Source organism: Rhinolophus hipposideros (genome assembly GCF_964194185.1).
Source record: "Rhinolophus hipposideros genome assembly, chromosome: 23".
Taxonomy (NCBI): domain Eukaryota; kingdom Metazoa; phylum Chordata; class Mammalia; order Chiroptera; family Rhinolophidae; genus Rhinolophus; species Rhinolophus hipposideros.
Window position 1 is genome coordinate 44073873 of NC_138069.1, and position 14963 is coordinate 44088835.

General features: G+C 62.7%; 1 protein-coding gene and 1 long non-coding RNA gene across 4 annotated transcripts in view; both read left to right on the forward strand.

Moving 5' to 3' along the window:
* The window catches only part of TTYH3 (tweety family member 3), a 28898-nt gene extending 17585 nt beyond the window's left edge, over window positions 1–11313 (forward strand). For 2 of the 3 annotated variants that reach the window (XM_081035964.1, XM_081035963.1), the window contains exons 8-14: window positions 295–350; window positions 958–1050; window positions 2537–2629; window positions 2915–3048; window positions 5250–5423; window positions 5977–6052; window positions 8429–11313. In XM_081035964.1, the coding sequence (XP_080892090.1) occupies window positions 295–350; window positions 958–1050; window positions 2537–2629; window positions 2915–3048; window positions 5250–5423; window positions 5977–6052; window positions 8429–8503 (701 nt within the window). In that variant the 3' untranslated portion in view covers window positions 8504–11313. The other variant, XM_081035965.1, reaches the window with a different exon arrangement.
* A 922-nt stretch (window positions 11314–12235) lies between these two features.
* LOC308491889 lies at window positions 12236–14961 on the forward strand. Its single transcript, XR_013992427.1, has 3 exons — window positions 12236–12892; window positions 13224–13345; window positions 13801–14961. It is a non-coding gene; the product is annotated as an uncharacterized lncRNA (long non-coding RNA).
* Window positions 14962–14963: the final 2 nt, after the last annotated feature.

The window sequence follows — 14963 nt, forward strand, 5'->3', positions numbered from 1 at the left end:
TGCCTGGGGGCCCCCGCTGCCCCTCACAGGGCCAGGCAGAGCCCATGAGGCCAGCATGCCAGCTCCATTCACAAGTGGCTGAAGGGAAGTGGGGGCTTGATTATATTTCAATACAAGCTTGATGGGACTCAGACGCTAGGGGCCAAGTGTGGATGTGGCCAACCCTGCCCTCCCTCCAGCTCTTGCTCCTGGCCCATCCTGCTGGGCCCCAGAGGACCCCCAAGAAGGGAAGCGTCTTGAGCTTCCAAAGCCAGTGTCAGTGTTCACGGGAAGGGCCCTGACCTCTCTCCACAGACATCCTGCAGTACTACCTGGCCTGTTCGCCCCATGCCTCCAACCCCTTCCAGCAGGTGAGAGCTCAGGCTGCCCCTGCCCCTGCGTCACGCAGGCCCTGACCCCACACCCCAGATGTCCACAGCTCACCAGGCCCACTCATGCCCACTGGGACCCTGGGAACCTTCAGGAGACAGCTGGGAGGGAGCAGGGAGCTGGGCGAACACCACGTTGACATCACTAACTGCCCCTGGGGTTATTGCCCTGCTACCCTCTGCACAAGCCTTTTGGGGTGGCCTGCTTCATGCCCCACCCAGTCACTGGGACTCCTTTCAGTTCCTGGATTGCCCTTGGCCAGCTCTACAGGGCAAAGCCCGTTGTCCGGCACGCACGGAGGGCACCAGGGTTGTCTCAGTGCAGGAAGGTCCTGTGTCGTGGAATATCTGGGCAGCTATCACGGTGGATTCAAAGGGAAGCCCTTAGCCCACTGCCCATCACTCCACACGATTGCGTGGCCCTATGGGGTACTGAGGACGCCGCACTTTCAGTGATCCGTATTGTCTGGGTGCCTGGGCACTTGGGGGGGCCAGGAAGAGTGTCCCGCAGGTGTCACCTATGGGCTAGGGCCTCGGGGGGAGAAGTGGGCCCCAGTCCTGCTGGAATCAGCTGGTCTCTCTGGAGCAGAAGCTGTCGGGGAGCCACAAGGCGCTGGTGGAGATGCAGGACTTGGTGGCCGAGCTCCTGAAGACCGTCCCACGGGAGAACCCGGCCACCAAGGTGAGGGCGAGCGTGGTCCTGCACAGTGCAGGCGTCCCCTGTCCTCACCGTAGGGAGGGGACCCCGTAGGCTGCCCTCTTCCTCCAGCCCTTCCACACAGGCTTCTCTGTCCCTACCCCGCTCACTGCTCTATTCCCCGGGGATATTCAGAACATAATTCTGTTCTTTATTTTAAAAGTCATGCAAACTTGATATTAGAAAAATGAGGAAAATGGGAACAGATGAAGGAAAAAAGTGAGATCCACCTGTTGTTCCTGGGCAAGGGTCTCCCCCCTGGGGGCGTCCTGGGGATTTGAGGGGGGACTGCTTTCTTGGGGTGCTGCAGACTGAACAGGCGCGCCCACGTGTGCACCAGTGTCTCCTGACCACGGCCCACCTCCCGGGAGGTGCGTGGGGGTCCTGCAGGACGGGGTTCTCAGGTCTCTCTGAGCAGCCGGACCTTTTAATAAACCACAAAATTTAAAAATATTTGCACGCACACTACTTCAAAGGTACTTCCTTTTTTTTCTCATGTTTGTTACAGTCAGGGCGTCCTCTTGATTTTTTGCAGCTAAGTGGTAGGTGAGTGTGTTAGCTTGCTCAGCCAGCATCACAGAGGACCCAGCTGAGACAGCAGACATTTGTTTCTCACAGTCCTGGAGGCCGGAAGTCCAATCTCAGGGCAGCTCCTTCTGAGGCCTCTCCCTGGCGTGTCGACGCCGTCTACTCCCTGTGTCCCCACATGGTCATCCCTCTGTGTTGGTGGGTGTCCTCATCTCCTCCCATAAAGACATCTGTCAAGTGGGATCAGGGCCCACCTGTGACCTCATCGTCACAGAACCTGTCTCCAAACAGGCACATTCTGAGGTCCTGAGGGTCAGGACTCCAACATGTGAAGGGGGGGACGGGACATAATTCAGCCCCTGCAGTGAGTCAGTCATTTCGTCCTGAATTCCATTTCGGGGCCACAGAGGGTCCTTAGAAAATGTGTCACAAAAGGCAGCGCTGGGTCCGATGGCTGGTGTACAAGCAGCACTCAACCCTGAGGTGTTCCTGTGCAGTGTCTCCCCAGGGAGGAGACGGAGACGGGCACCCATGCTCACGCCCTCGCACGCAACGCGGACACGCGTGCACACACGACAGGATCGGGGTCGCTCTACTTCAAATGTCATGCAAATTTTCCCTTGTCTTTAATTGTTCCTTAAAATATGATTTTTAAGAGAATCAGGCCACCGTCAGGACACACGTGGATGTTTCTTGTCTCCTATTACAATAATGGGACCATACAGTGGTGGCCGCACTGGTCAGACGTCTGTGGGTCCCACGCTCCCCTTCTGTCCTCGAGTCCTCGGCTGTGGCCATTTCTAAAACCCCCGGGCTCCTTAAGGCCTGTGCCAAGACTGCAGGGTGGAGGGTGGTGTCAATGGCAGGGTGTGGGGCAGACGGGCTCCTGTCACTGGCTTGGGCCCCTCCCGACCGTGTGCTGACCTTGGTGGTGTGCCCCCAGGACCCTCTGCTCCGTGTCCAGGAGGTGCTCAACAGCACAGAGGTGAGCCTTCAGCACCTCACCGCCCTGGTGGACTGCCGCAGCCTGCATCTGGTGAGCGCCTGTCTTGTGGAGCCGGGCCTGTGGGAGGTGGGGGGAGACAGCTGTGGCAGGGGTGCTCTGGAGGGCGTGGCTGGAGGGGCGGCTGGGGCAGGGGTGGCTGCTCAGGAGAACAGGGACTTGTCATTGGACTGGGGACCCAGCCCAGCCTCGAGTCCAGCTCGGGGGAAGGGCAGTTCTGGCTGCTGTGAGCCGGCCCGGCCCAGCATATCCGACTCACTCTGCCTCCCTGTCTGTCTCCCTGTCTCTGGGGCTTGTCTCTGTACCTCCCGGCCTCAGGATTATGTGCAGGCCCTCACAGGTTTCTGCTATGATGGCGTCGAGGGCCTTGTCTACCTGGCCCTCTTCTCCTTCGTCACCGCCCTCATGTTCAGCTCCATCGTCTGCAGCGTCCCACACACCTGGCAGAAGAGGTGAGGGCTCAGAGAGGTCCTAAAGCTTGCCCCAGGCCACAGCGTACAGGATGTTTTAGGGACCTGCCTTCTGGACCCCCGTGCCCTAGTCCTGAGGCCAGGGACATGTAACCCCTCACGTCTTAACACTGTCTAAGCCTCTGCAATGGCTGAGGCCGCTGGGTCCCGTATGAGCATCCCCCTTTCGCAGATGGGAACCTGAGCCTGGAGGAGCTCCCAGCCCAGGTGACACGCGGGTCTGGAGCAGGCAGGGAGAACCAGTCTCCTGCCTCGTGCTGCCTCCCTGCCCCCAGGTGCTCCATGCCTCTGGCTGGCCTCCACGGGAGGGTGCCGATGTGCAGGGTTGTGGGTGGAAGGACCAGCTGGCTGGCTGTGGGGACTCACAGCTTCTGCAGGGAGGGCCCCAGGTGGCCATGGCCTCTGGCCCACTTAGCTATGTGACCAGGATGGCAGCTACCTCCCATGGGTCCACTGTGTCCTTATCTATGAAGTGGGGGTCCTGGCAGCCCTTGCCTCGGTCTTCCCAGTCAGTACTGGGTGGAGTGGTATATGGGGATGCCGGGCCCCTTCCCTTCTTAGGCCCCCGTGCCACATCTCCCACAGTCACCAGCTCCCCTCCCATTTGGGTTGCGACTGCTTCGTGGTGGCCCATCTTGGCTGGCAAATAGCTCAGCTCAGATCTCCTCCCTTTGTCTGGATTTTTATTCCATTGTTGTCTGTTGTGATGGTGATTGGTGATGCTGCCAGTGGTGGTGGCGGTGATGATGGTGGTGGTGGTGGTGGTGATGATGGTGGTGGTGGTGGTGATGGCGGTGGCGGTGATGGTGGTGATGGTGATGGTGGTGGCGGTGGCGGTGGTGGTGATGATGGTGGTGGCAGTGGTGGTGGCGGTGGCGGTGATGGTGGTGGTGATGGTGGTGGTGGCGGTGGCGGTGGTGGTGATGATGGTGGCGGTGGTGGTGGTGGTGATGGCGGTGGCGGTGATGATGGTGGTGGCGGTGGCGGTGATGGTGGTGGCGGTGGTGGTGGCGGTGGTGATGGTGGTGGTGGCGGTGGCGGTGGTGGTGATGATGGTGGCGGTGGTGGTGGTGATGATGGCGGTGGCGGTGATGATGGTGGTGGCGGTGGCGGTGATGATGGTGGTGGCGGTGGCGGTGATGGTGGCGGTGGTGGTGGCGGCGGTGGTGGCGGCGGTGATGGTGGTGGCAGTGGTGGTGGTGGTGGTGGTGGCGGCGGTGGCGGTGGCGGTGGTGGTGATGGTGGTGATGCTGGCAGTAGTAGTAAAGAGGGCAATTGTAGGGGAGCTGCTAAGAGCACAGCCCTGGAACCACAGATCCTAGATTCAGACCCTGGCTGTACCCTTGCTTATTGGATGACTGTGAACAAGCCACTTACCGCTGTGGGCTTCAATGCCCCTAATTGTGAAATGGGGCTTGTAAGAGTACACGCGTCCTGGGGTCGGATGCACTCGATGAACCACTGGGTGTAAGGGCTCAGCCCTGGGCTTGGCGGATAATTGGTGCTCAGCCAAAGGCTACCACTATCCTGCTTATCTCACTCTGAGGAGTGTGGGGAGGAGACCCTCGGCTTGAGGTCACCCAGCTGTGGTGGAGAGGAGGAGCATGAGCCCAGGCCTGGCTGACCTATGCCCTCACCAGACAGCCCAGCCCTGAGTCCCATCTGGGACCAGGCAGGGTGTGATGCTCCTTGAGAGTGCCAGAGGCTTGCCCTGTGGCTGCCTTGCCTTGTAGCAGCCTGAGCAGGTTGGGCAGCAGCGTGGGAAGGACGAGGCTCGGGCCTCCAAGCCTGTAGACGGACCCTGTGGGCTCTGGCTTCTTGGGTACAAATGGGCCCTTCACGCTCGGGCCACCCAAAGGTGCAGGCTGGGACCTGCAGAACCAGCAGAGGGCACCCCCACCTCCAGGCACCCAGGAGGGTGCTTCCCCCAGGAGGGGCCCTGCTCCCTTCTTTCAGACAGCAGTCAGCGTCCCCATGTGCAGGCCGAGGCACACAGGGTGACGGGGCCCTTGGCACCCCTGCCTCATGGGGGATGAAGCTGGGGTGACTTGCTCACAGTCCCATAGTGTGTATGCGGCTGAGTCAGGGTTGGAACCAGGTGTGTCTGCGCGAGAGCTGAGCCCCCCGGGTCTCGTGGCTGCCTGTGTCAGGGCCTGCGTCTGTGCTGGGTGTCCTCCCCCTAGAGCCCCCGACGAGGATGGGGAGGAGGAGGCCGTGCCCGGGCCACGGCAGGCTCACGACAGCCTCTACCGCGTGCACATGCCCAGTCTGTACAGCTGTGGCAGCAGCTATGGCAGCGAGACCAGCATCCCGGCCGCGGCGCACACTGTGAGCAACGCCCCGGTCACCGAGTACATGTGAGTGTTGCCGGAGTGGGGGCAGCCCAGGAGGGCCCAGGCAGAGCTGAGCCCTGGGGCAGGCTGCGTGGGGCTGTGTGGCCGCAGGCACAGCAGTTTAGAGTGGGCAGAGGCCCCAGAGGCCATGCAGCATGAAGGAGGGGGGTCGTCAGACAGTGGGGGCCGCATTAGGCCTGGGCCTCCCCAGGGGCTGCCTGATACTGAGTGCCTCCTGTACCCAGGCTAGCCTGGGTCGAGGCCACAGGGAGGCCACTGGGTCAGAAGAGGGTCTGTGTCCGGGCCATAGGGATGGCATGGCCAAGGACCTGGGCCCGGCCACATGGCAGGCAAGGGGGCAGCCTTGGGCCCACTGCGAGCCCTCAGTTGCTATCCCAGGTTGCCGGGACCCCGCAGGCCCTTGCTAGCAGGTAGCATACGGGGTGGTGACGAGAATACACAGGGTGTACCTCCCCTGCTAAGGCAGTGGGTCTGGCTGGCCCCAGGACAGGCCCTCTGACCTAGAGCTGGGACCACTGACCAGCAGCCACTCAGCCCATCTCTCTTCACGTCTTAGGAGCCAGAATGCCAATTTCCAGAACCCCCGCTGTGAGAATACTCCTCTCATCGGGCGCGAGTCCCCGCCGCCCTCAGTAAGTCTCAGGACAGGAGGGAGAGGGGGGGACTGAGGCCTGGGTGGGGGCGCCGCCTGGGTGGTCGTATATGGCCCTCACGGGCAGCGCAGGCCTGTGGACTGCGGTGAACTGCCGTGAGTGCCAGGGTCGAGGGGCTGTCCTCCCTGGGGCTCTCGGCCAGCATCCGGTTGGCCGGGCACAACTCGTTGGGCCCACAGGCTGGTTTTGAGGTACCCTGGGGCCAGAGTGGACAGCCAGGGGTCAGCTGCCTGGGGACCAGCTTGGCTCCGTGGAGCTCCAGCTTCTCTCTTCCCACCCGGCCTGCTTCCTCTTTTCCTTCTTTGATTTCCTGAGCTCAACCCAGGTCTCGGCCTCTGGCTGTTGCAGCCTTGCCTGGTATCCCCTCTGCCCTCAGAGGTGCAACACAGAAAAGAGGGAACAAGGTGGTTTAATGCCAAAGAGAAAGACTTTACAGAGAGGCAGGGGCTTCCTGGAGGGGATGGGCTGCAGAGGACAGGGCAGCCAGAGAGGCTGCAGGCTACCATGCTTTAGAAATACCTGCCCACGTGTGCAGCAGCCCTGTTGTGCCCTGGGCCCGGGCTGTGTGGGCTCCCAGGCTGCCCTTGTCATTAGCACACTGTCCCGGCCCCCAAGGCCTTCTCTGGGCCCGGCCTGCGCCCTGGCGTTGAGGCTACCCTCTCTCTCTCTTTCCTGCACCCCTTCCACCTCGGGCCCTCCTAGCGATATCTAGCTGCCCTGGACTCTGGCAGCCACGCGGGCTGGCAGTTTAAGCCCATGGACAGTGCCCGAACACGGTGGTGGCCATGCCCTCAGAGTGACAGGTACTGACTGACCCACCTGGGTCCCCTGCCCTGCACCGCCTGGACCTCTGTGCCTCACGCCCTCTGCTCACTGCTGCCCCCTCACCAGGGCTGGCCTTACCTCACCTGACATGCCCTGGAGCCATCTCAGATCAGTGCCCACGGGGCCAGCTCTGGACGGGCACAGGCTTGTTGGCTTTGTGCCTCCAGCCCAATCAGAGACCTCTGGTGCTGGCACTGGGCCGCAGTCTCACATCTGGGGCAGCGAGCCCCTCCCCAACCCTGGCTCAGCTGCAGGTGGCCCCAGCCCCTCGTCACCTCCCAGCAAGGACACCCTCCACCCAGACCCTCATGCATGCCTGTGCCTGGGCTCCCAGGGACAGAATGCGGTGAGCAGGGTCCTAGGAGCAGCCTGGCCCACACAGTGCTGCCCTGCATCTCCATGGCAGTGCACATGTGCGTGCAGGCTGCTCCCAGACGTCCCCCAGAGTGCTCTGCGCACCTGCATGGACTCCCTCAGGGCTCTGGGCTGCAGCCCACCGCCCCGGCCCCCCGCCGCATGTCCATGGAATGACACAGCTTCCTGGTGCTTGCCGCTCCTCCTTCCACACTCCCTGTGGGCCACCTGATCGGGACATACAATCTTCTCCTACCAGGAGTTCCGGGAGGGCCTCCGGACCAGGGACATTGTACTTCCTGACTGTGGGGTGGGGACTCGGGTTGCTGGAGTCCCCGGGGGGCAGGGTGTGGCTGTGGAGTCTGCCCGTCAGACCCCTTACCGCTGGTGACGTGTGGCACACGCCTCGGCCTCTGTCCCCACCTCCATGGGCATGTGGCCCTTTGCACACTGCCTGGCCACAGCAGCCTCCACGTGTGTTTGCACACACGCATTGCACTGAACAAGGCATGTGTACTCATGCTGCAGGTTGGATGAGGGTGGCTGAGATGCTCAGGCCATCGCCTCCCTCGCAGCCTCTGTCCCCGAGTCTGTGACCTGGGAGGAGCCCATCCGAGTGGGCGGCAGCAGCGCCTCAGCCTGAGGGGCCAGTTGGCTTTTGGGCCCCTCCTTTCCCGGAGTGATGGGGCAGAGGCGTGGGCCTCCTCACTCCTGTGGCCCTGCTGCTCTGAGCCCTCAGGAACCGTCTGACCCTCCCTAGAACCCAGCCGGACCCCACCTTTGCATGATGCCCCCGTCATGGCCCCTCAGCCAGGGTCCCACAGGGGAGGAGCAGCCTGTCTATGGCCTTCAGGCCCTGGGTGTGGGGGGGCCTCCAAGCTCTGGCTTTTGGGCTGCGGTGGTTTCAGAGCTCTGCGTGGCCCGACATCCACATGGCCAAGACAGGGATGGGGCTGAGTATGCTTGTCTCGTCCTGAGCCTGAGGAGTGGAGGCCGGGCCTCTGCTCCCCGGGCCCCGCAGGGCTCAGTGTGGGTACTGGGCCAGGTGGCCCCTCCGGAGCCCCTCCCCAGGGCTGTCAGCTGTGCTGCCGCTGTCCTGTCCGGCTCACCCCGCCGAGCCCCACGCCTGGCCATACCCATGTCCTGCTGACTGCCCACCTCCCTGTCTCCCTGCAGTACACGTCCAGCATGAGAGCCAAATACCTCGCCACGAGCCAGCCTCGCCCTGACTCCAGCGGCAGCGGCCACTAGAGTGCCCAGCCAGCCACCCACCCCACGTGCCAATCTTCCTGCTCCTTCCCGTGCCAGTACTGCCGCTCACAGCGTGGCCGCCCGCCAGACCCTCCGCACATGTGCCAGGCCCCTTGCCCCTCCCTTCCCCTTTGTGCAGGATCCTGGAGGTTCCCAGCCAGGGCCCCAGGCTGGTGCAGACGTGTGAGCTCTGGGCCCATACCCTCTCCTTGGGTCAGACACCTGGACATGTGGGAGCACTGCCCCCAACACCCAGGCCCTCCTGGCCCCAACCCCCCACGCCCCTCTGCTCTCTGAGGATTCAGGACGGTGCTGTCCCTGACGCTGCCTCGGGCACACTGACCTCCGGACCTGCAATCTCCTCGGCTTACACCGCCTTCTCCTTCCCTCTGCAGCCCTGAGGCTTCTGTGGTCACTTCTTAGTTCACAGGCTGTGCCGCGCTGTCCCGGGCCCCTCCCCCGGCACCTCCCTGCAGTATCTGTGGCTCCTTCCTTCTCCCCACTGGACCCCAGGCCCCCTCCCACCAGTTGCCAGAAGTCTCCTGGGGACGGCCCCACTTTCTCTGCCTCCTGTCCAGCATCACTCTCCCTCAGCGCCTGTGGCACCCCGCCCTCCATGGTGGCAAGAGGACAGCAGGTGTCAGGCCGAGCCCAGGCTGCTCACCCAGTGCTGGCCGCCTTCTTGGTGCCAAACCCCTTTCCCCCCACCCCAGACTTGGCAGCTTCTTCCGGCTTGTTCTTTGCACTAACCACACTTGTCATCTCTAGGGCAGGTGGGCTCAGGGGCTGCTGGCGGAGCACAGTCCCTCCCGATCCCCTTTCCATCCAGGACAGGCGCAGTGTCCCGGAGCCCTACCTGGGGGGGCTGGACCTGAGCTGGCTGTGAATGAGCCCTTGGCCCCTGCTGCCCCCTGGGGACTAACCACTAACCTCACCCCAGCCTCCGTGGTGCCCCGGCTGAGCCAGCGAGTGTCACCCTGAATCCAGGACAGCCGGCTGGGAGTCAGGCTGGAGTAGCCATTTGTTCTCGGGGTGCTGCTTGTGGAGACGTAGCCTGACAGGCAGCCCGAGGGTCTGAGAGCCCTTCCAGGGCAGGTGCTGCCCAGGAGGAACGAACGCCCCTTGGGCTGTGGGACCAAGGTCCCTGTGGCCTCGGTCTCCCTACCTGTGAAGTGGGAGCAAGGCTTACCTAAGGTGCTTTTGGCTTTAGTGTACAATGTTTGCTGTTTCCTGCCATGGTGCGGGGCCACCCCCAAACCAGGATGGGAAGTCCCCTGTCAGCCGTAGCCCTGCGCGGCCAGCCTGACACAGGCCAGGTGCGAGTTCTAGACTGTGCCAGGCCGGGAGCAGCAGAGGGCCGCCTGCAGCCCCATGTGAGGGCCCAGGCCAGGGTCCCGAAGTGGGCAGGCCGGCAGCTGGCCCTACAATGTACAGACATGTAGGCTCTGACTCTCAGAGTGGGCAGCGCCCCTTCTCTGGGGAAAGGCCTCCTTCCCTTCCTCCATGACCCCCTTTCTTCCTGCTGGTGTCTGGGACCAAAAGGGCAGGTGTGTGTGTTTGGGGGAGCAGGCCACATCTGCCCACGCCCAGAGCATCCTCCACCCTGGGAAGGGAAAGGAGTGAGTGGGCAAACACAATGCCGCAGGTGGTCCTGGGGCCCCCACCTCGCACCTCGGGCCCTGTGGTGGCACTGTGCTCCAGGCCCCAGGAGGTGGGGCCACCGCCCAGCTGCCCAGGCTTTGCCCTGGGCTCGCTCCACCCCTTGGTGCCAGCATTCTGGCCTCTGCTGAGGAGGGTGGCCCCAGCAGTCCAGTGCCTGCTGTGCATTCTGCCACTGCTCAGAAGCACAATGGGCTGCCTGCAGCTGGCACGGCTGCCCAGTGTGCACGTGGGAGGCATGAGAGGCGCTGTCCCCTTTTGTGGACCTGTGCGACTGGGTCCCACTGTGCACGCGTGCCCCCCTGTCAGCGACTGCACCCACGTTTATTCCATTCACTGAAGTTGAATAAAGGAAAAGGGGAAAAATAAAACGTTTCAAACCCAAGCCTCAGTCCATGGAGGGGAAGGGAGTCCTGTGTTTTCTAAGTTTTTGAGGCCCCCTTTCTGGCCATGTCCCATCCGAGTGACCTCTCCACCCGTTTTCTCACCTGCACCAATGGGCCTTGTGCCCCTCAGGCTTTGTAACATCTGAGGGGGAGGCCACCAAGCCCACAAGATCCAGCCTCCCCAAGGCTGGGCGAGCAGGAGGCTGGGTCCAGCTGGGGACCCCTGGCAGACGGGTCCTGGCTGCTGCCGCAGGTTTGGGTAGTGGGAGGCCTGGTTGGAAGCCCCTGCCCCTTTTCCCAGCCATGCCCATCCCATCTCACTATGCAATTGTCATCAGATGACCATTCCCCTTCCTGCTCAACCCTGAGCCGGTGGGGGTGGCAGCTGGGGCCCCGGGGGGTGGGGGGAGAAGAATGGGGGGATTTTTGTTCAATCATAATGGTCGTGTGCTTGTTAAGGCTCCGACTCTCCCTGTCTCCTGCCCCCACCCCTGTGATTTAACATCCTGAACTGAATGGGGACTAAAGCTTCAGCCCCTGGGCACTTGCCTCCGACCTCCAACCTCCCCAGGGCCGTGGCTGGATGTGCTGTCGCTGTGTTTCAGTTTTGTTTTTTGTTTCTTTTCAAACTGGGTTTGGGGTTTGATTTCTATTTCTTTGGGGGCTTTATTTTTCTTGGCAAATACTAAAAATTTCGTCAATGTAATTTCTGTGGTTTCTATTCAGCTTGGGTTTCATGTTTTAAAATAAACAAATTTTAAAAAACAGGCCTCTTCCTGAGTTGATTTGGCTCCTGCCCAAGTCTGAGCAGACCCGGCCCCGTGCAGGGAGTCACCGGTTGGGGGAGACCCAGGAGTCCGATGGGGCGATGGACCGGCTTCTGGAAGGAACAGTGGAAGGTCCTGGTGTGGTGTGGTGTGGCGTTTGGGTTGGACTGTTAGGGGGTGTGCTGTCAAATTGAGATGGGCCCAGGGAAAGGGCCAGTTTGGGACATGCTGAGACACCCAGGAGGTGGCCGGATGTATGAGTCGGATTCGGGAAGAGCACTGGGTGGAGATGGTCAGCTGGGATCTTTGCCTGGGTGACACCCCCCAGCGAGTGGGTGCTGAAGACACAGCAGAACCAAGATCCGGGCCAGGGCCCTCAGTGTCCGGGGTCTGGGACGAGGAAGGAGTGGCCGGTGTGGCGGGGTCCCCTTGACAAGCTGCTGCTGGCCAGTTCCGCGTGGACTGGGAAGTGACCAGTGGACTCGGTGACCTGGACAGCAGGGTGTCTTGGATGGGAAGGGGTGTGATGAAGCCTGACAGCCGGCTCAGGAGACTGCGGGAGAGAAGGTCGTGGGGCAGCAGAGACCCACGGCCATAGCGCCACAGCTGGAGGGACACGGCCGAAAAGCGAGCGCGGTCCTGCGTGTGCGTGCGCTGCGTGCGCGTGCGTGTGGACGGGACAGAGCGCGCCGGAAAGGCTGCGTAGACGGGATGGATGCGGGGAGGGGACGGTTGCCTGGAGCGGCGGTGTTGCTGCGTGTCCAGGAAGGGCACCTCGGTCCGTGGGGGGGCTGCCATAGGCGGGAGTGTGGAGCCCCCACTGGCCCAGGGGTTAGAGCCTGGGCAGCGTGGGGGTCGTGGGTGGACGGCCTCACGAATGGGGGGCTGGAGAGGGAGTGGGGGTGGGGACAGAGGAGAGGGTGCCCGTCACCTGGGCCGTGGGATCCCCAAGGGCCCGGAGCTCTTGGTGTGGAACTCAGGGCGGGGGAGAGGCTGCCTCCAGCCGCCCAGGTGCCGAGCAGACCGAGGGCCGGGCCGGGCCGGGCGCCGCGGGACGGACGAGAGCGCACACGGGCCGGCAGAGAAGGTGGACGCGGGAGGCCGGCGGAAGGGAAGGCGAGCTCAAGGGTGTGAGTGGACCTGGGATGTTGGTCCGGGAAGGATGAGGGGTCGGGGCCCAGCAGAATGAGGAAATTGGAGGCAGTCAGCCAGTCACAGGGGAGGCGGCGGCAGAGTGACCGCTGCCCCCACGGGGCGGGCACGGCCTGGGGAGTGACCATGGATTGCGGACCGACCGACCGAGAGGGCCGGGTAGGCTGGTGGGCAGCCTGTCGGGGACCCCCGTCCCCAGTGGGCTGGGCTCAGCTGTGACCACATCTCAGCGGGCAGAGCGCGCTCAGCGGCTGAGGTCAGGGATTCGGGGAATCCACTGGGCTGCGCTCAGGAGCTAAGCAACGGGAGCCCGGGGACACCCAGGGCAGCGGCAGGAGGAGCTGCGCGGCGTGCAGCGGCTGGCTCAAGCTTGCCTCTTGATGGTACACAGACTGCACGAACCACGTTTGGGTGAGAGCGTGAAGGTGCGTGACGGGACTTTTCAGAGCGAGCACGGAGCTACAGAGCCGGTCTCCTCTCCCGGCCCCTCGGGTTGCGCCCCCTAGATCCACGCCTGGGGTCTGGGAGAGGGGGATTCGGGCGGGAGAGGAACCACCAGCTCTGGCCACCAGCCGGCGCCCAAGCTCTGCGGTCGGTTGACACGAAGGGATCCGGGAAGTCTGGGAGGGGAAGAGGGGGTGTATGGGGGAGCCGCCACAGCTCTGAGCCTCCCAACTCAGCGTGACAGCATAATCTGGGCAATGTCCAGGGACCTGGGTCCCTCCCAGCGATGCACCAAGTGTCTTCTGTGTACAGCTCCGGGCTCAGACACAGCGTGGGGAGGGTCACCTCCGAGAACATTTAGGAGGCGGCGGCGGGGGTGGGCAGCAGGCCTGCAGTGGCAGCAGGACTGGCCAGCTGGTCTGACCGACAAAAAGGTGAGGCTGGCCTTGACCCACTTTCCCTCTGACCCCAGTCCCACAGGACAGGACTGGCTGAAGCAACCAGCAGGGCCTGGCCTCGCACCTATGAAAGGCCATGGTTGCTGCTGCTGGTTGGGCCACACGGGCAGCCTGAGCTGCCCTCCTACCTCCTAGCCTTCTGGGGATGCTGAGCCAGTGGGTCCCACTTTGCCGGCAGTGCTGGCTGGGACCTGGAGTGCCCTCCTCTGCCCCACTGCCTTCCTGCTCCAGCTCAGATGCCTCTTTGGGGAAGTCGGCCATGATAGGCTGGGTGAAAGGAAGTCTGTTTAAACTGAGCAGGGAGGGGCCCCACCATGGCACCCCCTGAACTCCTCCCAGACCTGGCGCTTGCCTGCCTGGCAGCAATGGAAGCTGTGGGGAGGGGAGCACGAGCAGCCCCCAGCATTGTTTCTACCCCTTATTTCTGAAAGGCCACGACTGACCTGCGATGAAGTTTGGGATGAGCCAGGCTGGGAGACATGGAACCCCTTCGGCCAGTGAGGACCCTCTCCAACCAGCCACCAGCCCAGTGTATGGTTTGGGGACAATGATGCCACTGGAGGGCGGGGTATGGTGAGGTCACCTCGCCTGCCTCCATGACTCATCTCGTGGGGGAGGGCCCCCTTCCTCACAGCCCTGAGCATGGTGGGTGGAAGAAAGCAGCTGCCCAGTTCCTGGAAGGCCCCTCCGGGACCTGCCTCTCCTTCTGAGAAGAAGGTCCCTTCCTCCCTCAGCTTCTCGTTCAGAAGAGGAGAGGGCTGTGTTGCCGCTGGCATGGGCTCCTTTGTGAGCCCTCCCAGGCCCAGAGCACCAGGAATGAAGCTGCGTTTATGTTTGTCCCCACTTCTCAGATGGAGAGGTCAAGGCTCTGGGAGGGGCAGGGCATCCTCCCAACCCTGCCCGGTACCCCTCTGCTCTGCTGTCCCCACTCAGGGACAGTCGGGATGGCCCCAGCTCTGATGAGGATCCACATGTTCAGACAGGGCCGCACAGCCACACCTGTGCCCCAGGGCCCCGCCAGCTCTGAGAGGCTGCTGCCAGCTGCCAGAGGCGGCACTGGGGCCCTGGCTCTAACTGGGCTCCTCTGACTCACCCAGGCAGGAAGGAGGCCCATGGCCTCTGCCCGCACTCGGCAGCAGTTGGGCTGTCACTCCCGCTGCACCATCCGATGTGACCACTGCCTCCACCCAGCGTGGCACACAGCGGTCTGGCCGTGGGATACAAGGGGCCCTCCTTCCCGCCCTTGTACCAGTTAGGGCCCACCCCCCAGGAAAGCTGCTCCAAGGCTTTCTGGAAGCCACACGCTGCTGACTCAGGCCTGTTCAAGGCAAGATGGGGTCAGCCCCTGGCCAGTTGCCCCCAGGCTACAGCAGCCACCAGCAAGAATGGGAAGATCCTGTGTGCCCCAGCGTGGGGAAGCGGCGGAGGACAGGAGCCTGTGACTGGTGGGGTGGGGCTGGCATTCTGCCCCCAGCAGGTCAGGGGTGGGGAAGGGAGACACTTCTCATGCGACTTTGCTTTTTGTCCTGCTTTTATTATTAGCATTTGTTTGATGCTGAATTTAGTTTTTGTGTCTTCTGGGCTCTTTTTCTTT